At 49.2% G+C, this 26,468-nt stretch overlaps 1 protein-coding gene across 2 annotated transcripts; it reads right to left on the reverse strand.

The window, feature by feature from the left end:
• Nucleotides 1–3,337: 3,337 nt before the first annotated feature.
• LOC118221095 (heterogeneous nuclear ribonucleoprotein L-like) lies at nt 3,338–26,150 on the reverse strand. 2 transcript variants are annotated; one of them, XM_035405792.1, is made up of 10 exons: nt 25,861–26,150; nt 22,614–22,710; nt 21,736–21,808; nt 14,658–14,729; nt 13,660–13,874; nt 13,113–13,234; nt 9,475–9,676; nt 8,746–8,803; nt 8,149–8,247; nt 3,338–3,972 (listed from the first exon to the last, which is right to left on the reverse strand). In XM_035405792.1, exons 1-10 carry the CDS (start codon nt 25,986–25,988, stop codon nt 3,917–3,919), a joined length of 1,122 nt encoding a protein of 373 aa, XP_035261683.1. In that variant the 5' UTR covers nt 25,989–26,150; the 3' UTR covers nt 3,338–3,916. The 2 variants fall into 2 exon arrangements, with proteins under 2 accessions (XP_035261683.1, XP_035261684.1); XM_035405793.1 differs by lacking the exons at nt 22,614–22,710; nt 25,861–26,150 and adding an exon at nt 16,856–16,950 and having other exon boundaries at nt 21,736–21,814.
• Between the last annotated feature and the right edge of the window lie 318 nt (nt 26,151–26,468).

A 26,468-nucleotide genomic window follows, 5' to 3' on the forward strand; every position in this document is an offset into this window, starting at 1 on the left:
GGAGGGTAGTGCTGTTACTAATACTTTCAGCCAGCCTCACAGCGACCCCACTGTGCAGATCAGATCTGGGGTTTGGGGGGAAAAAAACAGAGTCCTGTTTCATAGGCTGGAGAGCTGCAGGAACAGAGATACTCAGCGACAAGGAGGCTTGCACGTGCTCAGATACTCTGTGACACGCAGGGATGCTCAGGGATATGGGAATGAGAGTGTTAGAGTGTGTTTGTTTAAGTGTGTGTATGATTGTGGATGAGTATGCAAGTGTCTGATTGTCAGTTTGTGGGTAAGTGCAAGTGATTGTGAATGTGTGTATGTGATTGAGAGTGTCTGCAAGTGTATGTGATTGTATTGTGTGTATAAGTGTGTGTGTGCGCCTGTGAGTGAGTGAGTGTAAGTGTGATTTTGAGTGAGTGTATGTGCGTGATTGTAATAGTGAGTGATTGTGTGCTTAATTGTGGCTGATTGTGAGTGTGTGTATGTGCTTGTATAAGGCTCTGAATCTATTTTTTTTAACATGACAAACTCCACAAGGATTCAAGTCTCTAGCGCAACAATACAAATAAATCTGGACTGGACCTTTTCTGTTACCCCCGAGGGTATAAAATATTAATCATGAACACAAATAAGATCCGTCCATTTCATTCAGAGACGGCTTCACAATTGGCCACTCGATCATAAATACAACCGCTTTCACACATACACTTGCACTCCACTGTAAACTTACTCGTGAAACTATGACTTACGACTTCGCTTCCTGCTTTGAATTACTTCACACGCAACACACACATCCAGTCGGGAGCAAGCTATCGGGGAATAGCGGTTCAGTCTCAGAGTGACCCCCAGCTTGCTTTGGTAAACACCCAGCACAGGAGGATGTGACAGCAGATGTGATGAGGTCATTGTACCAGGCGAATAAATCATTCAGCGTACTGCCATTGGCTGATGCGTTGTAGTGTTTGGGGGGGGGGATTTACACCTCCCGCCATTCTTGACTTACCTGCCAGGGCGTCAGGTGATCGCCGTGGTGATTTGATTTTTGGCAACCCCTTCCGCGGTGTCGGCTGGCTGCCGGTTCTGGCGGTTCCAGAGACTCCTGGCCTCTTCCTGCTGGCGGACAGCCACGCGCACCTGAAGAGCAGCCCACCTTCCTGACCCCCTGTCACTCAAATCCTTTCATACGCATCGTTCCGTTAAAATTAAAACAGGGATCAGCAGGCCTGCATGACTGTACGTTTTTCACTAGTGACGCTCCCTTAAAATGAAACCAGGGATCTGCAGACCCATATGACTGCACATTTTTCACTAGTGACGCTCCCTTAAAATTAAATCAAGGATCTGCAGACCTGCTTTAAAATGGTACCACCATCTAAAGAGTTAAGGATAAATAAATGAATAAACTGATTTCCATAACACAAGTCAGCCTCAGCAAAATGCTGTTCTGTGTGTTAAAGGTAACTCTGTTACCTCCCTGTAGACACCAGTGAAGGTCCTGCAGTTTACTTGCCATTTAAAAAAAAAAAAAGGAGCGGACCATGCTCACATTCAGACATTGAGAACAGAACTTCTCTTTCATACCCTTGTACATTTTGGCTAGGGGGACTCACTGAAGGTTCTCAGGGATCTGCAGAAGTGGTTTTTCTTTCTCTCCATTTCACTGGCAGCTAAAGAGTTAAAAGTATGTGAAATATGCGTGTGATCCAGGTCTGCAGTGAACCACCCGCGAGCTGAGTCAGTCTTAGTGGTGCTTTTGTGTCCATGCCGCTTAAATCGCCCAACTGGACTGGCACCTCATTTTCACATCTGCTTTAAAAAAAAAAAAAACCCTCAGGCACTTCTGCTTCTACGAACAGAAAATAACTAACTCAGAAAAAAAAAAGTGTTTGCTCGGACGTACCTTCATTCTGTGTACATGGAATTAATATTAATTAGCCAGCTCACTCGAACGCCGCCCCGACTGAACGTACAAGAAGTTGATCGCTGAATGAAATGTAAACTACTAATGAGCCCTCGGTGAAGCTCCAGGTGCATTGGCACATAATGATTACCTCCAGTGTACAGGATGGTAAATAATTTAAGGTAATGTCAGCAATAAAGGTCAGAGATAGCAAGGAAAAGGAATTCAGCAAGAAGACTTTTCATGTGGTTTTTGGGCATGAACTTAGCTCAGTCTCCAATTGCAAATTTTGAGGTCCCGCTGGTCTCTTGCAATATATTTTATGCATTGAATTTTATATATTAAACACTGCAAGTATGTGGACCCGTTGGAAAATATTTGCTGATAATTTCTCAGCAGTGTAGTATCCTACATTATTTGAGTGGGAATCATTTTTTTATATTTGGCAATATATTGTTCTTCAATATATTGATAAAATATTTATTTCTATTTCCAAAGACATGACTTTTCTATAGAGCATGCAACCTGCGTTCAGTGCTCTTGGATCTAAGCTCAGCTGAAAAAAGCCAACAAGACCAGAGTCAGTATTCATAAAGCAGAGTCAGTATTCATAAAGGAAAGTCAGCATTCATAAAAGCATCAGAGTAATAAGGTTAGGATATTGACAGGGGAATACAGATCCCAAATTAGCACTCGCACTCATAATTTATATTCATAATGTTTTATGAATACGGTGCCCAGGCTTTTGAAATCAAAATCAGAGAAATTTCAGATAAAACTGCTTCAAGAATACAGACGCCTAATCTACGACCAGCTTGGTCTTTTAGTTCATAATGGAGAAGGTTACGATTTGGACAGAGGATGTGCTCTGGAACGAGTACTCCTAACTCCGAGAAGTTTTATGAATACCACGCCCGGGCTTTTGAAAACAGTGATGAGATTTCCGATCCACGGAACGAACGAAAGGAACGAAACGAACGAATCGAACGAATCGAACGAAAGGAGCACACGACACAAAGAAAGCGCTGACTGGCGAATGTTTTAATGGCTTTCATGCGCGTAGTGAGAGAATTCAAGGTGCGGCGACGCGCCAAGGAAACGAACACTGAAACAGCGAACAGGAAACACCGACTGCACAGACCGTGGACTTCTCCGCGTGAACATCGTAGCTACAAACACAGTGGCTAAAACGCAACCCCCCCCCCCCCCCCCCCCCCCCCCCCCCCCCCGCAACCTCCCACCCAACACCCTCCCCCCCCCCCCATTCCCAACCGCACAAGGCCTCAATCTTCAGTTAGCTTAGACACCAGGTCTTAAATTACACCCTCTCACCCTGACCCAACCCCAATTCAAATACTATACACATTTATATATTACAGTGTGATCTAAACTTTACAGTCTATAAACATGTTTGTTCTTAAGAAGTACTGAATGAGTTAGGCTTCACGTCCACTGATTGTTATTTTGTTATTACTTTTGCTTTTTTTTTTTTTTTACATGGCTGGCAAGAGGTCAGTTCAATGGTCAGTCATCATCGGTGACCGTCTGGGAGACCTGCCCCCCCCCCCCCCGCCCCCCCGACCGCTCACCCCCAAGTGGGCTACCCCAGGAGACCGCAGTCTAAAGTCACAACAAAGCCAAGTTCCATTCGGTCTGAGTTGTCATCTCAGTCACCAGTCTCAAGGGCCACTGGGAAATAATGGGGATTCAGGTTGGGTAGGGAAGGGGGGGTGGGATTTTTCCATCAGTCACCAGTTTTGTTTTTTTTGGCCCCTCCTAGATTTTGACTGAACGAATGAAAAAAAAAAACAGTATTTAAAAAAAAAAAAAAAAAAAACAACGCTTCAGTGTTTTAGACTTATGTGCGTATGTTCTCTCCTCCATTTGAGGATGAAGGCCTCTCTCTCTCCATCCTTCCGTCTTTCCTTCTGTCCATCTGCCCTTCCTCTCGGGGCAGTTCCCTGTTCTCTCTGGGGGCTCCACCATCTTCACACGAAGCCTGCAGGTGGCGCTGCAGCCCCAGTATCAGAGGTGTGAGGAGGTGGAGAAGCACAGCTTCAGGGTGTAGGGGTTGGAACCATCTAGAAAAAACAAGGACACACTGTCATCGATGCGCAGCAGCGTGAGTGCTAATAGCTCCCCCTAGTGTGAAATCTTCAGCCTGCTAAACGTGAGGGAATGAGTGTGAGAGTGAGTGAGTGAGTGAGAGAGTGAGCGGTGAGTGAGTGAGTGAGTGAGTGAGTGAATGAGTGAATGAGTGAGTGAGTAAATGAGGGAGTTAGCGTGAGACAGAGTGAGTGAGTGAGAGAGTGAATGAGAGAGTGAGCAAGTGAGCGAGTTACAAGTCAAAACCATCAGCTGCTTTGAATCTTAAGATAACACTGCCAACTTATCACCCACAAAAAAACAGAAAAAAACCATGTGAAAGGACAACTGGTCCCCCACAGACAAACCTTACACACACTGCATAACCAAGTCACGCCTCCGCTCCCCAACACCCCCGTCAACCACTGACAATCACACCCACTCAACTATTCGAGACGTGTCTTTAGACTCCACTTGAAACCACCCTTGAAGGCAGTTAGGGTGTATGTGCACAGACGCAGAATCTCTCAAAGACGACACCGGTATGTTCTTTGAATAAAACATTCCTTGAAACATGCAGTTGAAATCAAGCTGATGTTAGAAAATTGGAAGGAATGTTGATTCACAGGATATTACAAGCAGAAACTCGCTCAAGGATGATTTGTAAGCGTGTGGCCCTGTTGATCTCGAAATATAAATTCCTGGGAGTTTAATATCACTGGGCACACGTAGATTAAATCAGACGTGTGCACCCTTGGGCTTGGTGTGTCTCCCATGGGTTCCCAAACTTCACAGGCTCCAGAGTTCTGGGGGGTTGGCCAGCCCCCACACAAAAGCATTTTCTGTGTCTTTGTCTCTGTTCTGTTTCTATGTCACTTGTGATCAGTAAAACAGTGAACAAAAAATCTTAATAAATGAATTTTTTTCTGTCTAGGAGCTGTTTAAAACACAACAATCCATGGCTAAAAGTATGTGGACATCTAACACCCAACATCTCATGCAAAATTATGGGCATTAATATGGAGTTGGTCGAACCTTTGCTTCTATAACAACCTCCACCCTTCTAGAAAGGCTTTATACTAGAGTTTGGAGCATTGCAGCAGGGATTTGCTTCCATTCGGACAGAAGAGTATGAGAGAGGTCGAGCACTGATTGGACGATTAGGCCTGGCTCACAGTTGGTTCTCCAACTGATCCCAAAGGTGTTGGACAGGGTTGAGGTCAGGGCTCTGTGCAGTCCAGTCAAGTCCTTCCACACCAATCTCGACAAAACCATTTCTATATGGACCGCGCAGTGTGCCCGGGGGCATTGTCATGCTGAAACAGGAAAGAGCCTTCCCCAACTGTTGGGGAAGTACAGAATTGTCTATAATGTGATTGTATGCTGCAGCATTACTATTTGCCTTTACTGGAACTAAGGGGCCTAGCCCAAACCATGAAAAACAGCCCCAGGTACTTTGGATCATACAGTGTATCATTTACCTGCACAGGTGATTCCCACGTTCCAATGACACGACCCTGGCAGTGTAATTAAAAGCAGTCGCGTGCGGCATAAATGAGCTTAGCGACTGCAGAGGGGAAACAGATGTGGCAGGTTCGGGATGGGCCGAAGGACCTCTCCTCATTATCAAACGCTGTTTTCTCACAAGTCAGCACGAGGACTACATTTCAGGGATCAACACATGTCTTCACGTGTAACCACATTACTTTGATCTGATTTATGTTTCATCGCTCTTGACGCTCTGTCACGAGGCGTCGGTACGAATTACGGGCAGCAAAACGGTTTAACGGTGACACTGTAACCAGAAGCACTTTCATAAACGGCTTTGCAAGATGGAGCCACAGCTGTGTCTCCCATTCACTAACAAATGACTGACTGCCCTTCCTGTGCTGTAGAGGATTAGAGAAGTTACTCATCTTTACTAAACTTCTACCCCTGTTTCATAAACGTGTGTGTGTTTATGTTCTTATGCCCATGGTACCAGACTATGGGGCCCATCCACACACTGGAACAGTACCTTAACAGGTACCAGACCAGGGGGCCCATCCACACACTGGAACAGTGCCTTAACAGGTACCAGACTGTGGGGCCCATCCACACACTGGAACAGTGCCTTAACAGATACCAGACTGTGCAGAGTCTATAGCAGAGATCTCAAACTGCAGTCCTGAAGGGTTGTAGAGCAGAGGGGAAGAGCAGAGGTTGGCAAGGAGGGCCATATCTGTTCCTGGTTTCCATTCCAACTTCTGGCCTTAATTAATAAATTAGCCCAAACATTTGTGCCATCTGATATTTTAGCTACAAGTACAACTACAACAGCCCTAGATTGTTCTTCTGGCCCATATGAAACGTTTTACTGTGATCTACAAGTGAACCACTGTTGGTGTATACAGCCAATTAGTTCATTCGGCCAGGGTAATTGGTGGAAACAAAAACCTGCGTGCACACACCGGCCCTCCAGGACCGCAATTAGGCCCCCCTGGTGTAGGAGGAGGCCCAGGTAACGAGAGCGTTTTAGGCCAAACAAGAGCTGAAAGCCGCTCGTCTTTTTCCACACCACGCACCGATCATCCTACAGACAAAACAAACAGACAGGGTGCTTTCAAAATAAAAAAAGAAAAAGAAAATGAATGGCAGCTGAAGGAAGAAAGAGTGAAAAGGAAAAAGGAAAAGAGCTCAGTGTCTGCTCGCATCCACCGGCTAAGCCTTCAGGTTTGAACTTCCTGCCTTTTCTCTCCAAAGAGTCTGCTCTTAATGTGAAGATCCAGCGAGCGCTGTGTAAGTGTTTAATATTCGCCAGGTAAGACTACCGGAGAAAACAGCCTAATACTGAACGCAAGGTAAGGAGTGGAGGACGGGTCTTAAACTCCAGCCACAGGAGATCCGCAGCATGTGCAGATTTCTGTGGATTTCTTCTATTCGGCAGCGAATTAATCACCTTGGAAACAAGGTTGGCGGATTCGTTAGCCACTCAATCTCTTAAGTTCTGCATTGAGGAGCTGAAACATGCTAGGAACTCCCCATTGGCTCGGTGTGCGCTATTTCATAATGATAACAATAATCACAGGTTGCATTTATACAGCTCTTCACATCCCTGAAGGTAATGCATAGTAGCTATTCTGTGTCAAAATGCTATCCGCACATCTAATGGAACACCAGTTACCTGTGGCACAGTGGGGCCAGAAGCACTAAAATCACACTGAAATGTGGAGTTTGTTTTCTCCCTTCCCAAGTGCTCCTCAGGGCTGCACTGCACCCTGGGATTTGTGGTTTCTTTTTATTTCTTCCCCATGAGGACACAGACCCCCTCCTGTACACCACAGTGCAGGGAAGAGACTCCATCTACACAAACGCTCTTCTTCACATGTAGTAATTACTCTGTCGAAAACGCACTACACATGAAAACGTTACCAGTTCAGCAGACTCAACGACTCTGTTGTTGAATTGAGTTTGTAGTTGAGTATTTAAACTTTAAATATTAAATATGGAGTCTATACTCTACATAAGCTATATAGTACAGCACAATCACATTTACTCTGTCCACGTCATCAATATATTCCTTAGATATTATTTCATAATGTAATACTGCATCCATTTATATTTCATTTAAAAATTCTACAAGTTATGTACACATGTACTAAGTTATTTAGTACATGTGGTATTCTAGAAGATTCCTGAATCCTTACACCTGCTCTCCAAGCATCCGTTTTACAGCAAATGAGCAGTGTTTTAAGAGGGGTTTAACAGAGACCACATGGACTCTATTAAAGGATTTACAGCCTACAATGATTATGGAGTTCAGTATGCTTCTGTTTTTGAGCAGACAGGGTCCCTCTCCCCCTCTCCGTCACAGAACGGCTGACCTCATCCACTTACTCATTTATTAGCATATATTTTTAAACCAGCATCTGTTGAGACCACGCAGTATTAAGTACACTGCACTGCGCTTCCCCTCTAATACGGTTTGGCTTTTAAATGTTAAATGTGCGAGGTCTCAACAGTGCGATATGTCACATGTTTGCTGTCCCTGGTTTTAAATCCGTGGCACATTTGCAGAGAGGCGGTGGAAATGTTCGGTGTTCGGTGTCAGAGTGGCGCGGCAGGTTTTTTCGTGGAGGGAAGCGAGCGTCGCTCAGAAATCGGCGGGCGATGGAAAGGGACGGGACGCTCACTTGGTATTCTGATCTGGAAATGGTTCAGCACAGTCAGGACCTCCACGGCGTGCGTCTTGCTGTCGAACTCCAGCAGCCCGGAGATGGTTTTTGAGCAGGCTGCGGGGGGGGAAGAGCGGGGGGGGGGGGGAGAGGGGGGTCACACGTTAAAACGGTGAGACTCTGTCATGAAAGCGTGTGCGGCTGTGTGTGTGTGAAACCGGCGGGGGAGATGTCACATGACCCCCTGCCCTCCACAGCTGAGCTCCTCCTGCTAAAGTCTCTGCTTTTTAAATATTTCCACTGGTGTGGAAATGTAAGGCTCCTGTGTGTGTATATATATATATGTTTTAGGTTAGTCAGAGGACTCTTAGGAGAAATATAACATTAATTATAACAGTACAAAACAAGCATAATAGCTTTGGTAAATTCAGTCACCACTACAACATTGAATCTTCCCCCATTGGCTGTTCACCCACTCTTGTGCTTTTTAAGTGACAGCCATTAAAATCTGAACTAAATGGATTTTAAATTGAGAACTTACAGCTGTGTAGCTTAAGGTTGGTGATAAATGTATTTTTCAATGTTGCCAGTTTAAAAAAAAAAAAGAGCACTTACGTTTGGCGTCAAACACTTTGAACTTGATGAAACCGGGTACATCGTGCTCTGTACACAACTGTAAAAAATAAAACAAGGAAGAAGGAGAGCAAAAGGTCAATCCACTAGATGGCGATGTTCAGCCTGAATCCACCACTCAATTAGGCTGCAAAAAGACGACTTCTTACATCTCCCTATTTCACTGCTTCTGATCCGACTGTGAATTTGCAACTGATTATCACTGGTAAAGCAGTGTTATGACACATCCATGTGGAACCGTTAGATCAAAGTAGGGAAACAGACACTGCAGATTAGGCAAATTACAAAAAAACGGCCACCGTCACATTAAGCATTGTTCTGTTCCTTTTTAAGAACAGATACTGTCCTTCTTAATTACCGTGAATTTTACTAATCGGTAATTTTATATACAGCGCTATTTTTAAAAACATTACAATTGGCATAACATTCCCGTTTTCTCTCCTTTTGATTTTAATGTGTTGGTTGCCCTGTGTAAAACATAGATTGATACCCAGTATTACATTATGATTATTTGTTGGTTGTGTACTCCTGCCTTAAGTACGGGAGGCTCTGGCTGGTGACAAAATGGTGGCCATTTTTTGTAATTTGCCTAATCTGCAGTGTCTGTTTTCCTGCTTTGATCTAACGGTTTCTGGGGCTGTTTAACAGCACAAAAGACCCAGTGCCATAGTGACCCCCCCCCCCCCCTCCCCCCCAATACGCCTCACGCACCCTCTGCAGCTCCTCCTCGGTGACGCAGGGCGGGACGTTGTAGAAGTGCAGCACGCAGGACGGCGGCTGGATGATGTTTTTGGAGGCCTGCCCCGCGCTGGTGAAGCGGTTGTTTCGGGTCATGGCGAAGTCCTTGTAGCTGCTGGTGCCGTCCTCCAGCTCAAACACCTGGCTGGGGATGACGGCGTGTTGCTTGGATACGCTGTGGGGGGTTGCGGGGGGGGGGGGGGGGAAGGGAGAGAGGAGCCAGCTGAAGGACGGGAGGAAGACAGGAGCTCCTCTTCCTCGCTGTGCTACACCGCACTACCAAACCACCTCCTTGCGCTACATTATGCTGGAGCTATTCATCACATGCTCTAACGCAGACTTACACAGCTCACGTTGTTTATATGCAGTCCATTTATACGGCTGGATGTTTTTACTGACGCAGCTCAGGTTAAGTACTTTGCTTAAGTGTACAGCAGCAGTGCCCCCTCCGGGGAACTGAATCCATAACCTTGGAGCTCTAAGCCCAGTTTCCCCAGCCATTAAGGATACTGCCGTCCCACTGTATTTAAAATCCTTTAAGACACCGGGAAAGTTATTCACGGAGTTACATCCTGCGAAGTACTTTTGGTATCGCCATTCTAATATCATGCACACGTAAAGGGCAAGTCAAAATTCCTGCAGATTTTTCTGAATATTTTCATATTATTCTATACTTTTGGTTGGTAACATATTTTTGTTGAAAATTCTCCAGGACTTGCAGGAGTGCCTTTACTCAAGCGCTGCACAAGGGCCAATCTATTTTAGGATTTTGTGCCAACTTCTGCTCTTAATGGTTTAATTAGCTCAACCACACCTTGTTCTGACATTGTATAAGTACCAGCTACAGCCACAAACTGCAGTTGTAACCTTGTGATTTTACTGTGCTCACGTACAGGAGCGAACCAGATTGGTTTATAGAGCTGTCAGAAAACTAAGGTCATCGGTTGGAACAAAAACCAGCATGCAGACCCGTCTCCCAGGACCGGAGTTGTGCACCCCTGCGTTATTCTCGGTTTGATCAGCAGGTAAAGAGTTGAGTATTCCGCACGCGTGTTTGTGCCGCGTCTGCTAGCAGCAGGACAGCAGCGGGTCCGGAACGTTACCGCAGCCCTGTGTTTGGACGCGGCTATTCTCCCGAAAGACTTCGGTGAATACAACTCATTGGTTAGGCAGCTGCGCTGCGATTTCCACACCGGAGGTTCCGACAAGGACATCACGCCTGGGGGGCCTGTTCTACCGCGCACCTACGCGAACCCTCCCACTCCAAGGTCCGTGAAACAAACACGCGCTGATCGATATGCCCCCCGAGGATGACTGCAGGGCCGATCAGAGGGATGGACGCGTCTAATAAAACTACGTTCGAACTTGTGTGTGTGGGGGGTGGTAATTCCAAACGGAACCACGTCTGCATCCTATTATAAACACGCAAACCGAATAAATTGTATCTCCAGAGCACCTCGGACAGTTTTTTAAAAAACGAGCCTGCTTCCGAATGTGCCTTCAACGACGGTCACCATGGAGATAAATAAGCGATGTTTTTCCACTGTTAACGGGAGAAAGGTGGTGCCCTGAGGATAGAGAGATCGCAGAGCATCTTAAAGGGAAAAAAAACACCTGTACTTGGATCTCCTGGGGGGACGGGGGCGGTGTTGAGGAGGAAGAAATCACGTTCTTCAGAAAACAAGAAGAGAAAAACTCCCACCGGGCAATTTTTCGAAGGATTCACTTGATTACGGCGCTCGCGGTGAATTGAAAGTGTTTGACCTCTGCTTTATTACTCGCTCCGGCGATGGGCGCTGTGTGCTCTGGGTTTAGACGCGGCTCTCGCGTGCTGCCGGTTTTTACAAACAGACCCGCCGCGTTTCTGCCGCCGCGGGCGTCACTCGCGGTACAGCGGTCACACAGAAGCGCGGCTTAGCGAGGAGACAGCGCGCGCGCTTTTATTATCTAATCAATATCCCGTTAGACACTGACATACTGAAGCAATACGCTCACCGGCCGTCCTCGCGTTCGCTCCAATATTCCACTGTCAAATGGAATATTTGCGCAGTCTGTAATCAGATTGTGCCGAAAGCCTCAACTGAGTACAAACTTGTGCATATGGGCAGCGTTCTGATTGCCTTCGCTTCAAGTCAGAACAAGGGAAAAATTTTCAATTAATCTTTCGGTTAATAAGCATTAGCCATGTAAACAAAACACTCCAGAGGTTTGTTTCATCAAGTGCAGTTAAATTACACTAAATTAAACTGAAATTGAAAACATTTTAATAATATATTTTTTTAGAAGTTCTTCTGAAGGGAGCAGGAATGCCTGAGAACACTTGAATTCCTAGTTTGCATTTTCGAAGAGAGAGTGTGTGTGTGTGTGCGGGTGGGAGATCAACAGAATATAGTACTTGGCTGATACTAGTACTAATAATTGATCCCCTTCCTTCCTGCAGATAGAACAGGTTAACTACAAGCCAAAAGTATGTGTGCTTAATAAATGTGTGATGCATTTTCACAGTTCTGAAGGGGGGGGGGGGGGGGGGGGGGGGGATTATTCACCCTAATACGATAGAACACAAAAAAAAAAAACAGTTAACCCTTTAAAGGCACTCCCTGGCGCTAGGATACATCTGATACAGTGCTGAAGTGTTCTAAAGTGGGAAGGGTCAAACTCAATCCAGTGTCCTTGTCCTCAGGGCTCCCGCTCGGAGAACCAATCCCGTCATCCGATACGCCGCCGTATGAATAATATATGAGCCACCCGACCACCGTACAGCCGGGGTTTAATTAGAAAATATAGCGCAGCGATAAAAATGAGCCAAATTTTAAAAAAAATGTTCTCACCGCACCTGACATATATCATCCTCTGCGGCTGCGCAAATATTTTCGTATTTATTTTATTTATTTATTTATTTATTTATTTTCTTCTGGGCCGAGGAGGGGCGATGGGTGGGGGTTTGTTGGTCCGCAAAGGGTGAGGATCGACGTTCCAAATATCGATTTTGGCCGCTAAGGCCCGGAACATGGCCCAGGTATATACGGGAATCTCCACAGTGGACATAAATCATGTAAAGCACATAACACAAGGAGGGCAATAGCGGCTAATGACTGCGGCGCAGTGTGGGCCCCTGAGCAGAGGCCCATACGAGCCCGCCGGGGCCCATACGCATGCACAACAGAGTTAAGAGTGCCATCAGCATCCATTCTGCACTAAACATTCTGCTCTGCGCGCAGGGGGCTAACATTGTGAGAGTCTGCCTGCTTTCCCAGCGAGCAAAGGCCGGAATCTAGACATCTAGAGGAACGGAAATCTAGTTTGAGAAACGTTTTTTGATATAAATGGACTCGGTTCACCTCAAAACAGCTCAGGTTTCACCCAGATATAGCCCGGCTAAATCCCAGTCGGCTAGTAAACTTTGACTTTTCAACCGAATGCAGCCAGGTTACCACATGAACACCCGGACGGTGTTTTACCAAGTTATCACGACAAAAACGCTCAGTGGGTTAAGGCTCAGGATTTGCACAGGTTGGCTGCGTTCGTGTGAGGTTTGGCACAGTTTTTCTGTTTCAGGTTTGGCACAGGTAGTGTGAGGTTTAGCACAGTGCTGGGTGGTTCCTGCTCACCAGACGTTAAGCCTCTTGGTGAACACCTTGATGCTGTTCAGGTGCGTAATGGCTCTGTCCACAGCGTACTCATCTCCCATCTCCACCAGGGCGGTGCCCGGCACGCTCTTCATGAACTTCACCTGCGGTCCAATGGAAATTCAGGCGTTATCGCCATGACAACGTCATCAACGCCATGACAACATCATCACTGGTCCCATACAGCACAGTCCTTTTTATAAATGGCCAAACATTCACCCACCCACCATGTTTAAAAGGATGCGTGAACAACGTGCTATACATTTATGATGAACAATGCAGCCTTTTCTTTAACATACATGCGGATATTATTTATTCTCATTTTTGGACATGGCTTAAAATGTTGATTTGATGCAGGTGAACCCGGCACTTCCTTTGGAAAACAACAGACTGAGCAGTATCGCCATGACAACGAGACCATTACGTAGTCCCATGCAGAGCGTTTCAAAACCAATTTCCCAATTGTACCCCTCACCACCCGAACCCCCCCCACCCCCCACCATGTTCCAAGGCCATCAAATCTCCTGACCTTCTCGATGTTGCCGTAGAGACAGAAGAGGTTGAAGATGCGGGTGCAGTTCATCTTGGCGGGATGGAGGCCGCTCACCATGGCGACGGAGCTGGAGGCGTGCCCCATGTAAGAGGAGGTTTGGGGCAGGGGGTAGGCCACCACGTCAGGGATGTCATGGGACGTCCTCTTATACCTGTTATTGCTGGGAAGTGGCAGCAGGGGGCAGTGTGGCCCTGGAGAGGAAGGAGAGGCCACAGGGACGAGCGTTGAGAGAAGGGGGGCTTCTTAGCGCAGTGGGCCCCTCGCCCCCCCGTTCCCTCTCCCCCTCCCTCCCTCCCTCCCTCCCCCAAAATGAAAGGAATAAAAAAAAAGAAACAAAATTACACACCATTTTCTGCACCGATGCACTCAGGTTCCTAATTACCCCCGATGCTCAGTCACGCTACGCTGGGCTGTTGTGTTTCACAGTCTCTTTTCCTCCGCCGCCATCTCTTCAGTCACGCCTGCCTCCCTCCCTCCCTCCCTCCCTCCCTCCCTCCCTCTCTCTCTCTCTCCATCTCTCCCCCTCTCTCTCTCCATCTCTCCGCCTCTCTCTCTCCATCTCTCCGCCTCTCTCTCTCCATCTCTCCTCCTCCCATTCTTTTTCTCCATCTCTCTCCCTCTTTTTCATTCTCACCTCCCTCCGTCTCTCTCTTCCCCCAATCCCTCGCTCTCTCTCTGCCCCCCTCTCCATCTCTCTCTCTCTCTCTCCCCAATCCCTCCCTCTCTCCCCCCCCTCTCTGCATCCCTCCCTCACTCTGGCTCTCCATCCCACTCTCATTCTTGTCTCATTTCTCTCTCCATCTCTCCTGCTGTTTTTCTCCTTCGTCTGCTCCTCCTCTCTCGGGGGAGCTGCTGACAGGGTGTAATTAAGGTGCCAGAGTCCCCTCGTTTCTATGGGCAGAGCCCTGGGGGGGGCTGGGCCCTGGGGGGGGGGGGGGGGGGGGGGGCAGGGGGGGTGCCGACGGGCGTCTCACCGTAGCCGTTGTCGCTGAAAGAGGAAGGGTGCGCTCCCAGGATGGCCTGCCGCTGTCTCCCTTTCCCCCGCTCTGAAAAACACACATTTAACACAATAAAGGACAAGGCAAACGTGCAATAAAGAACACGGCCAGGAACGACACACACACCTACTCACATACACACACACCAACTCATACACACACACACACACACACACACTCACACACCTACTCACACACACACACACACACACACACACCTACTCACATACACCCACACCTACTCATGTACACACACACCTACTCACACACACCTACTCAAATACACACACACACATACCTACTCACACACACACACACACACACACCGACTCACCCCACAAATTCACATGCCCATGCACACACACACACACACACACACACACAGATGGACGGGGAATCAATGAAGGTTGTGGCTAACAGGTGCAAACCGGTGAACAAAGGCAAGAAAAAAAAAAAACAGACTCCTTTTTCTGACATTTTACACTCTTCCAATTTCACAAACGAGTGACTACGCACAGATTCGGCTGGGTGGCTATCTGCTTTATGCAGCGGAATGGGAGAATAGAGGGAGGGAGGGAGAGAGGGAGGAGAGGAGAGGAGAGGGGGATGAAAGGCTTTTTAAAGGTCACAATTACAGTTCAGTGGTATGGAGGGGAGGGGGGGGGCCAGTGACCCAGAGCAGAAGACAAATTATTGACACGTTAAAAAAAGCACATTAGGTGCCACTGAAATTTAATCCTCTTAAGGTACAAGCTGGCAACAGGACAGACCTGGGAATAAATAAATAAATAAATGTGTGTGTGTGTGTGTGAGAATATACAGTATATATAAATATGTCAGTATATAAATATATAATATACAGCCCATCTTGGTGGCCAGCATTTTCAGAAGAAAAAACTATCTGTCCTGTTTCATGGAGCATATCAAAGAACCGTGTCCCTACATTTCAGCAACCTTTAGCCCAGGGGAACAGGGAGACCAGAGTGAAACTTTCACAGAGCAAACCACGAGACAGTCTGAAGAGGAAAAGAAACCGCACAGGTTTTCGAAAGGGGGGAACGCCTCACAAGGGACACACTGACCACTTTCCACTGAGCAAACGGGATCTATTCACACACTGACCACGGTGCGGTCGTCTTTAAAAGGGAGATTTTACCCGTTTATAACGAGCGCTTTTGTGGAGCCGAACCCCCGGTTCTGTTTGCACAGTGTGAAAGTGAGCAGCAGATGCTCCTGCTGATCTGTGCCATTGCTGGTCCCCCTGGGTGTCAGGCTCCTAATTCACTCCCATTCATTTTCAGGACCTTATCAAAATTGAGTTTTTCAAGCACAGATGAACTACGGAGGACACTAGATCAATGCAATATTTTCTTCTTAATCTGTTTTTTTTTTTTTGAGCTGATAAGCTGTATTCATGTTTAGGTTAAAATAGTTCTCTAAATAAAGGAAGTGTTTTCAGAGTTTCTGGCTACTACGTAGAAATACAGCGAGTTGTAGTTTGATTCATTATAATATACGCGTCTATGTGAATCTTATTGTGCACAAGGATACATACCCTTAAATAACAAAACTTTTGGCCAGATCTTAATTTTCTTTTATAAGGAAATAAAACATTGACAATCCATCGGATATCAATACAAACAGATAACCTTTGACCTTAGCACTCTCTTTTATGGATCTATTATCCTCCATAGTTAGTTTGTGCTTTAAAACTATTAATTTTGTTCAGTGAAATTGGAAATTGAGGGCCTGACAAACAGGAGGAATGGTGATGCTGTTAACGGTCAACAGGAGCATCTGATGTTGCTAGTATTCACGCTACGCAAATCCAATGGGGTAAGCTCCACAAAATGACTTGCGTTATGAAAGGGTGAAATATCCCCATAAAACTAAGTAATGTGTGTAATCGTGTGTGATTTTCATTTTTGCATGTACGTTCAGTTCTTGCACATCAGATTTCAGCATTTCTGAAATGAATGAAAAAAATAACACATGCTTAAAGTCTTAAATCTTAATCTTAATCTAACAAACCACAATCTACGTCTCAAAGTTCTACAAAAAAAGACACATTGGTTCAGATTGAAGAAGAGACACATCGCATTACATTCGGAAGGTACATTACATTTCATTGACTCGGTACAACATTACAACATTTTTGGGAGAAGAAACGGTACCTTGCGTTACATCACATAGCGTCATGTGGCCTTCCTTACACTGCCATAGGGGAAGGGGGGAAGCTTTTTCAGCACAAAGACATCAAAGCACCAACCTGTGTTACATCACGTTACAGTCAGTACAGCATGAGGAGAGACACCCTGGAGGCTCAGGACTGAGTACGGAGAGCACCCCGCCGGCTGCTTCCGCCCGCCGCGCGGCACGGGCGGGAACTCGCGCTGCTCGCGGCTCGGCTAGCCCGCTAGCAGGCCCAGCGAGGGGCCGTAAAAGCGAGAGCCTGGCGGCGGGTTACCGTGACAACACAGCCGTAGCCAGGGGCGATTTCGCCCGTCGGGCTGACCGTTAAAACGCGTTCGTCTCGGGCGAGCGAGCGGGCAGGGGTTCGATTTCACTCGTTGCGCTCGCGCCAAGCTAACGCTAATCGCTACGACCGGAGCGGCGAACGCTCGGTAAAAGAGAGGGCCGCGAGGCATCGTCGGGCTCGTCGCGCTAGCGTAAAACATTCGTACGGCCGAGGGGCGGGTGGACGGGCGGGGCGATGTCGCAGTGAGAGAGGATGTGAGTAGCGGAACAAGGGTGTGACTTTACCACGCCGATGAGGACTGGCATCCCCCTTAAAGACATTTTCTCAGTTCCCTCTCTGCCTCAGCTGATGTGTGCCAAGCATTTTTGCCACAACATGGCTGCCGTACATCGCCAGGAGAGGGCTACGAGACAGAAGGCGCTATATATGTGTGTACAGTACGTGGGGTAGGCCGGCAGTAGGTTCAGAGCCACGGCGCTCCACTATAACAGCAGACACGATTAACCCGCCGAGCTGAACACCACGGCCTCTAGACAGGGGGACTAATCGCACTCCGAATACTTCTCCGGTCACTGTCTAGCAGATCTTCACGCGCTCTCACACTTCTCTAAGCAAATGCAATCCTTCATTAGTCTCATATCTCTTTTTCTCATTATTATTATTATTATTATTATTGAGCAGCAGGCTTGTTTTGGATAGATCCACAATCATCTGGAATCATCCGGGGCAATGATCTAACACCTGCCCGTTCTCATAGAAAAGATCCCCCCCACCCCGCCCCCCCACCCCCACCCCGGCAGAAAGCGCTTTGTCTCTCAACTTGCGGCGGAAGCTCTTCCTCTCCCACTGGGAGACAAACTTCAGCGCCGCTCCACGGAAGATTCCGGACGACTCCCCGCCTCTCCCATTACAGAGAAACAAACAGAAAAATGCTGATTTCATACAAAGTCTCTGGGGGATGCTAGCATTTGGCTTTATCATTAATTTTTTTCTCCTGCTACACTGCACTTGTGTGACAGAGTGATATAATGCTTGGGGCTCTGGGCTTGAATCCCAGAGGTTCCTGTGGTACCACTGAGTGAGGAACTTAACCTGAATTACAGTATACACACAGCTGTGTAAATGCGCACTACGAAAAGGTGTGTTACTGTGAATGGTGACTGCAAAAGGTTTGTGTGTGTGTGTATGTGCATGCGTGTGGGTGTGTATGTGTATGCGTGTGTGGGGGTGTGTGTGTTTGTGCGTGTGTGTGTGCATATGTGTTTGTCTGTGTGTGTGTGTGTTTGTGTACGTGCGTGCGTGTTTGTGTGTGGGTGTGTGAATGTGTGTTTGTCTGTGCGTGTGTTTGTGTACGTGCGTGTGTGTGTGTGTGTGTGTGTGTGCATATGCGTGTCTGTGTGTGCGTGTTTCTGTATGTGTGTGTGTATGTGCGTGTGTGGGCCCCTTTAGGGTTATCTGGGGGGCAGTTTGGCCTGCTGTGGCTTATCGGTTGTCTCTTTGTGAAACAGTATAATTTAATGTGCATCCAAAATAACCCCATGCCCGGGTCAGCATCTGGATAGTGCACTGTGAAGGTGAGAAACAGTAGCAATGCTTATTTTAAGAAAGGCGCCTATGCTGTTCACTCTACAGTCACGTGCATATTTTCAGATAAGCAGGAAGTGGGAAAATGTTAATCTGCATAATTTTTTAACCCCCACCCACCTGGGTCGTGAGCGAGGTAAACGAGCCGGGCTGTGCGATGGAACAGAGGGGTGCGTTCTCCCCCTCCGCCCTGAAACTCAAGGCAAAAGAAAAGCCCCCAGATGACAGAGGGAGAGAACAAATCAGACGAGGTAAATAACGCCACCGCGGGGGGCAAACTCGTTTTCCGAGGGGCAATTTTCCCATCTCGCAGCCCGGAAACGTTCTAACGAGCTTTCGCCGAAATATCGAATGATCCTGTCTTTTGAAAGGACCCCTGCTGACGCCCCCACCGCACGCCCCCCACCACCCCACATCAGACCGGCGTGGTGACTTTACTCAGTCCTATGAGCCTCCATTAACATTTGTTTCAGCATCAACAGTCAACATTATTTCTTTTTTTTTTCAGTTACAGCAAAAAAAAAAAACATACAAACTGAACAAACATTCCACAGCTTCACAGCTGAATCATTAACACGACAAGCACTTTGAGTGATCGTCAAAGTCCGAGTCAACGGCCCAAGTCAAAGTCAAGGTCAAGGTCAAGGTCAAGGTCAACGGCCAAGGTCAGCCTCAGATCCGACCCTTATCGATTCTGGAAGTTTCCTTGGCTGCTTGTGACAGCATTGGCTTTTGGCATCATCACCTGTCACTCATTAGTGTTTCATAAGACCTGTGTTTTATAATTCCAAGGCTGGGGGATGCTTCCGACTGTCTAAAAATGCACATTTACGTAACATGGACCAAGTACAGACCAAGAGTGTCATTTATGAGGGGTTATAACCGCCCCCACCCCCAATTTTACAAAACAGGCCAAACAACCCCCTCCAGTAATGACAAAAATTATTAAGTGTAATAAAGTTGGGGACATCATGTTGTGACTGGAATATACTGATCAGTATTCCGAAGGATTTTCCCCTAAGAATTCACTAGAAATGATAATTTCACAGCTGTTCTTTTAAATAAGTGAGATGGGGGGGGTCGGGGGGGGGACTGCCTCTGAATCCCCCCTGCAGGGTTGCAGTTCTCAGGGTCTAAGCATCCCAACCCCCTCCCCGCCCGCAACATTCAAACTAACCCTACGCACTTGGACCGGATCGTGGATGAAAACATCTTTTTTTTTTTCCCCAGTCGGGCAAAATGAGCCGCTGTAATTATGAACGCCCTCAGCAGATCGACTGCGCGGATCCGGACGAAGAGCCATTATGAGCTCGAGTCTGACGGCGTGTTCTCCGTCGGTTAGCGCCAAAGCGCTATTGGAAACGGAAGAAAGGATCACAGCGAGGGAGTTAAGGGGGGTGGGGGGTGGGGGGCACCCTGTGATTAAATTCGAGGCCTTTTGTAAAGTGGGTTCCATTCCGGTACCTGCTGGTCACCCGGAGAATGAAGTGGACTTGGTACCGGATGAAAAGCCCCTTTCAGCGCCCGGCTGGACCGGCTCCAGAATCGACAGATCGGATCTGCGGCCGCCAGGGGCCCGAGCTGACAGGGTTCGGGTCCCGCAAACACAACACCAGGCGACATTATTTCTTAAACAGAAGATGGCAGCGCTGATAGGGGCCCAGCAGCTGTGTCAAATGAAAGTCTGGCGAAATCGACCGGCCCCTCGGGAAGGGGGGTGGGGCTGGGGACGGGGGGGCAGGGGGGGCAGGGAGGGGGGTGGGCACTGGCCTGAGGAAAATGCTGCACAGTCCTTGGGCAAGGGAGGAAAGGGAAAGGCAGGGATTCTGGGGATTGTCTGAGGCAGTCTTTCTTTTTTTCTGGGGGGGGGGGTAAAGGGGGTGGTTTTTATTTGGAAGGCATGAAGCATGCGGTAAGGGTGAGTGTCAAGTCTGGAAGTCTGGTCCCTGAACATTTCATATTTTTGAGGGGGTGGGGGGGGCAGGGAAGGGGAGGGGGGGGCAAGTTGCGATGGTGGGTCAGCCTGACGTCCGTCTGTCTCTCTCTCTCTCTCTCTCTGTTCCCCCCGTCATAGAGGGGGCGGTGCAGGCGTACGGATCTGAGAGTGCGTTGATTGGAGAAGGACGCTCGCTCTCTCGCTGTGCCGGTGATGTTGGTGGTGATGGTGCAGCTGGCTTGACTGCAGGTCTGTGGTTCCGCCTCCACTCCGGTCCTTTAGGGGGCGCTAGAGAGTCACAGTGATGGCTCGGCTGCTCTCAGCACGCGTGCAATGCGGGAGGAGGGGGGAGGGGGAGAGCCGGTTTGGGATCAAGGGGGTTTGAGGGTGGGGGCGGGGGGGGGAGGTTAGGACGGTGAAAGGGAGCGCCAGCAACGATGTGCATCTCTGGTGTTTTTAAAAATTTATTTATTTCTAACTTTTCAATTACCAGCAATCCGCAGGCCGCAGTTCTACCATGAGCCGAATTGTTCTCCCTTTTTTCGTTTTGTTTCTTTTTCCCTTTTAAAGCAGGACTCAATGCGGAGGTGACTGTGTGCATGTAATTGCCTCAATTTTCCTCTGACGCAGGCAAACCCTGGAACAAACAATCACACTCAATCAGGAGCCGGAGACCGGGCAGGCCGCTAAAAAGATATATTCACCCAGGAAAATCTTTGAAGGGTAAGCGAGAGAGGGAGAGAACGAAAAGCGCCTCTCCTTCTAGAATTTTCACGCGCGGCGCACGTCAGCGCAGCGCGGAGAAGGGGGGGGGTTCTGCTGGGGGGGGGGGGGGGGGGGGGGGGGGGGGCTCCGAACCGGTTACACTGCGTCAGAGGAAGGATGGGCGCTCGGGTCATCCGGGCCTTTTCGTCGCGATTCGTTAAGAGGTTAAAACACACCGAAATGCACACGGGGGCGGGGGCGGGGGCGGGGGCGGGGGGTGGGGGGGGTTCGGGTGGTATCCCGGGAAACCGACGCGGGGCGGCGCAGGAAGGAGGCGGGGTCTCTCTTACCTCGTCTGACGAGGTACGGCTTGGTGTAGTCCCAGCTGTCGTTGTCATTCCGGATGACGTTCAGGCGCGTCGGCTGTGGGGGGGGTTGGGGTTGGGGGAGGGGACACACACACACACACACACACAGAACAGAGCGCCGTTGGCTGTTTTTTCTCGCCACGTTCTGCAGATGCACCACACGCTCAGATCCACGCTCTCAACATCAAGGCCTCGGTCTCCCCGCGGAGTTTGCCGGAGTCTTGGGAGGCTTGTGTACCGACTGCAGCGCTCGGCTCGGCTGTGACTGACTGACTCGGCTCAGTCCCGGCTCGCCGTCTAAACCTTCACGGGCGCGTTTACGGTACGCAACTCACTCCGGGTAAGAGCCTCAGCTAAACGCCTTCATGTCAATGTGATATACATACAGTGTGATGGCGGCAGTGTAGTATAATGGGTATAAAGGAACTGGGCTTGTAACTTAATGGTCGTAGGCTCGATTGGACCGGACACTGCCATTTTAAGACTTTTAGGAAGGTAGTTAACCTGCATTGCTTCAGTATATATCCAGTATATCCAGCTGTATAAATGTAAAAAAGTTGTGTAAGTCGCTCTGGATAAGAGAGTCTGCTAAATGGCTGTAATGTAATGTAATGTAATGTAATGTAAAGTAATGCACTGTAATGTAATGTAACGTAATGTAATGTAAAGTAATGCACTGTAATGTAATGTATTGTATTGTAATGTAATGTAAAGTAACGTAAAGTAATGTATTGTAATGTAATGTAAAGTAATGTAACATAATGTAACGTAATGCAGTGTCTTCTGAAATTCACTAAGAGGGGAGTGACGGGACGGGATGTGGGGGCGGACGGGAGGGGTGCGGGGGCGGCCATATTTACCCGGGCGTATTCGATCTTCAGCGTGCAGCAGCCGGCGTAGATGTCCGCCCCGTTCAGCGCCGCCTTCGCCTTCTGCGCATTTTGTACCGTTTCGAACGTGGAGAGCGGTTAAGGAAGAACCAGGAGCGTTCCTACTACTGTATTAAAAACAGGTCCATTTATACTGCACATAAAACAGGTTCATTCACACTGTACATAAAACAGGTTCATTCACACTGCACTTAAAACAACTCCATTCATTCTGTACTTGAAACAGGTCCATTTATACTGTACTGAAAACCGCTCAAATTTATACTGTACTTAAAGCAGGTAGACTTGAGCAGGTAGACTGCGGGCACACGACTGACCAGCGGGGGTCGCTGGCGAGCGCTGAGATGTGTTGATCCCAGCTAACTGAACCCTCCCCCACCCCCCCCCCATACCCATGGTGCACTGCTGCAAACACACAGATCCGTGGTTTCCCGCGGTCACAATGATGAGCCCCATTATCCGCGATCGAATCCCGACCGCGACTCTCCCAGCTGCGGCCGGCAGCCCCGCAGGGTGATGTGTAATTGGCGGTAGCATCTCCCAGGGTTACGGAGGGTTCAGTCGGTAGGGATCCACACCTCATTGCTCTCTAGCGACCCCTGCTGGTCGATGGGGTGTTTGCACGTCCGCCTGTTACTCTAAACGTGTCATTCTCCATCTCCTTGGACCATGACGCCATTTTTAGTCTGTGTAAGAGTACAACTGTGTAACTGCACATTCTAGCTCAGATCACTGCAGTCACCACATTGGCTGAGGAGGATAATATAGACACCGGGAGGAATGGGATTTTGGTTATGATTTTATCCACTGCTACCTTAGTTCTGGCTCTCAGCCCAGTATTTCATTCATAATAAATTCATGGGTCTGAGATGCTTATGAAATAAGTGGGAAAGGACCCCTGGCAGGCAGAGCTAGCCCGTAGAAGCGCTGCTTCGGATCCCGGGTGGGGAGGTTGTATGTTCAGATCCTGGGTGTGGAGGTTGTGTGTTCAGATCCTGGATGGGAGGTTGCATGCATGCATGCATCCCTTGAGCAAGGGCTTTTAAATATATTGCTTCAGGAAAATATCCAGTTGTGAGAATAAGATAAAAAAAAGAAAAAAATACCCTTTGTGGCTGTCAGCTGTGTCCATGGTCTGAGATAAAGGCTTCTTGCTAAAGCACACAAAAATAACGTAATGACTGCTGACACCCCATCAAAGCCAGGTGTTGTCAGGTAATTTCCTTCAGTTAAGGCTGTCTGAATAGGCGTATCTCGTCATGTTCCCCCGTGTTGCCCCTGCATCCATATTTCATGAGGAAGGGGATCCCGAGGGAGGGGGCGAGGACTGCGTGAGGGTGTGGTGTGGTGTGGTGTGTGTGAGGGTGTGGTGTGTGTGTGAGGGTGTGTGCGTGTGTGAGGGTGTGGTGCGTGCGTGAGGGTGTGGTGCGTGTGAGGGTGTGGTGTGTGTGTGAGGGTGTGGTGCGTGTGTGAGGGCGTGGTGTGTGTGTGAGGGTGTGTGCGTGTGTGAGGGTGTGGTGTGTGTGTGAGGGTGTGTGCGTGAGGGTGTGGTGCGTGTGTGAGGGTGTGGTGTGTATGTGAGGGTGTGGTGTGTGTGTGAGGGTGTGTGCGTGTGTGAGGGTGTGGTGTGTGTGTGAGGGTGTGTGCGTGAGGGTGTGGTGCGTGTGTGAGGGTGTGGTGCGTGCGTGTGTGTGAGGGTGTGGTGTGTGTGTGAGGGTGTGGTGTGTGTGTGAGGGTGTGGTGCGTGTGTGATGGTGTGGTGCGTGTGTGAGGGTGTGGTGTGTGTGGGTGTGTGGTGCGTGCGTGAGGGTGTGGTGCGTGTGTGAGGGTGTGGTGCGTGTGTGAGGGTGTGATGTGTGTGTGTGAGGGTGTGGTGTGTGTGTGTGAGGGTGTGATGTGTGTGTGTGAGGGTGTGTGTGAGGGTGTGGTGTGTGTGTGAGGGTGTGGTGCGTGCGTGAGGGTGTGGTGTGTGTGTGAGGGTGTGGTGCGTGTGTGAGGGTGTGGTGTGTGCGTGAGGGTGTGGTGTGTGTGTGAGGGTGTGGTGCGTGTGTGAGGGTTTGGTCGCGTGCGTGAGGGTGTGGTGCGTGTGTGAGGGCGTGGTGTGTGTGTGAGGGTGTGGTGCGTGTGTGAGGGTTTGGTCGCGTGCGTGAGGGTGTGGTGCGTGTGTGAGGGCGTGGTGTGTGTGTGAGGGTGTGTGTGTGAGGGCGTGGTGTGTGTGTGAGGGTGTGGTGCGTGTGTGAGGGTGTGGTGTGTGTGTGAGGGTGTGGTGTGTGTGTGAGGCTGTGGTGTGTATGTGAGGGTGTGGTGTGTGTGTGAGGGTGTGGTGCGTGTGTGAGGGTGTGGTCGCGTGCGTGAGGGTGTGGTGCGTGTGAGGGTGTGGTGTGTGCGTGAGGGTCTGGTGTGTGTGTGAGGGTGTGGTGCGTGTGTGAGGGTGTGGTGTGTGTGAGAGGGTGTGGTGCGTGCGTGAGGGTGTGGTGTGTGTGTGAGGGTGTGGTGTGTGTGTAAGGGTGTGGTGCGTGTGAGGGTGTGGTGTGCGTGTGAGGGTGTGGTGTGTGTGTGAGGGTCTGGTGTGTGTGTGAGGGTGTGGTGCGTGCGTGAGGGTGTGGTGTGTGTGTGAGGGTGTGGTGTGTGTGTGAGGGTGTGGTCGCGTGCGTGAGGGTGTGGTGTGTGCGTGAGGGTGTGGTGTGTGTGTGAGGGTGTGGTCGCGTGCGTGAGGGTGTGGTCGCGTGCGTGAGGGTGTGGTGCGTGCGTGAGGGCGTGGTGGGTGTGGTGCGTGTGTGAGGGCGTGGTGGGTGTGGTGTGTGTGTGAGGGTGTGGTGCGTGTGTGAGGGTGTGGTGTGTGTGTGAGGGTGTGGTGCGTGTGTGAGGGTGTGTTAACCCCCAGGCTGAGCTCCAGAGAGAGGCGGCCCACGATGCCCATCAGCGCTCCTGTGTTGGGAACTCTGCCCAACATCTACAGGACCCAGAGCTGCACCGAAACACAAACACACTCACTCACACACACACACAGAAGCACACACACACACACACAGGGGGGGACATTCTCAGCCACGCGGCAAAAGTAAATCATCCTCTGTCAAGGCTTTAATCTCGCCTTAACGATTCGGGCCTTTAACAAGCGATCAGAGCATATCGCTGTCACCCGGCGTGGATGAATAAAGCCAGTCGTACCCCCACACGCCCACACACGGCGACACAAGGCCACTCAGAAGGATATTCCACCATGGCCTGGATCCCGTTCCGCTTGAATATGACGATGCGCAGCACGTTACCGATGGGATTGCACACCGTGTACAAAACATCCTTCACAACAAGACGGGAGGAAAAAAAACAAAGCTTTACCATGCAGAGAAGCGGACCTTTTTCAAAGCACGCAATCACAAAGCTAATCTCCTCACTGATTCACTGATAAACACGCTGGCAGGAGACTCTTTCTATCTTTCGTCAGATAGCCGGGTATCACGGCTGTCGCGGCTATTAAGGTACCGAATACTTCGCATAATAAGCGTAAGGCAGCATCTGAATGTTAGCGCTGCGTTCAACCTGGCCTTTTTTAGGAGGAGAGATTAGTGAAAGTGTGAAACGCGCTGGTTTTGCACGCAGAGACGTAACCGGTGTTCAGGCGCGAGCTCTGCGTTCGGTCATGAGAGACCGCCGCCACAGAGCGCTGCTCCTGCAGCACTCCTGCTGTTCGCCGGATCAAAACGAAGAGCGGGTTCAAGGGCGGGCTAACGGAGTCAGCGGGAAGACAGAGCCGAGAGCCGCGCGAGATGACGGGGGTGGGGGGGGGGGGGGGGGGGGGGGGGGGGGGGGGGGGGGGGGGGG

The sequence above is a fragment of the Anguilla anguilla genome, chromosome 2, assembly GCF_013347855.1.
Source record: "Anguilla anguilla isolate fAngAng1 chromosome 2, fAngAng1.pri, whole genome shotgun sequence".
Taxonomy (NCBI): domain Eukaryota; kingdom Metazoa; phylum Chordata; class Actinopteri; order Anguilliformes; family Anguillidae; genus Anguilla; species Anguilla anguilla.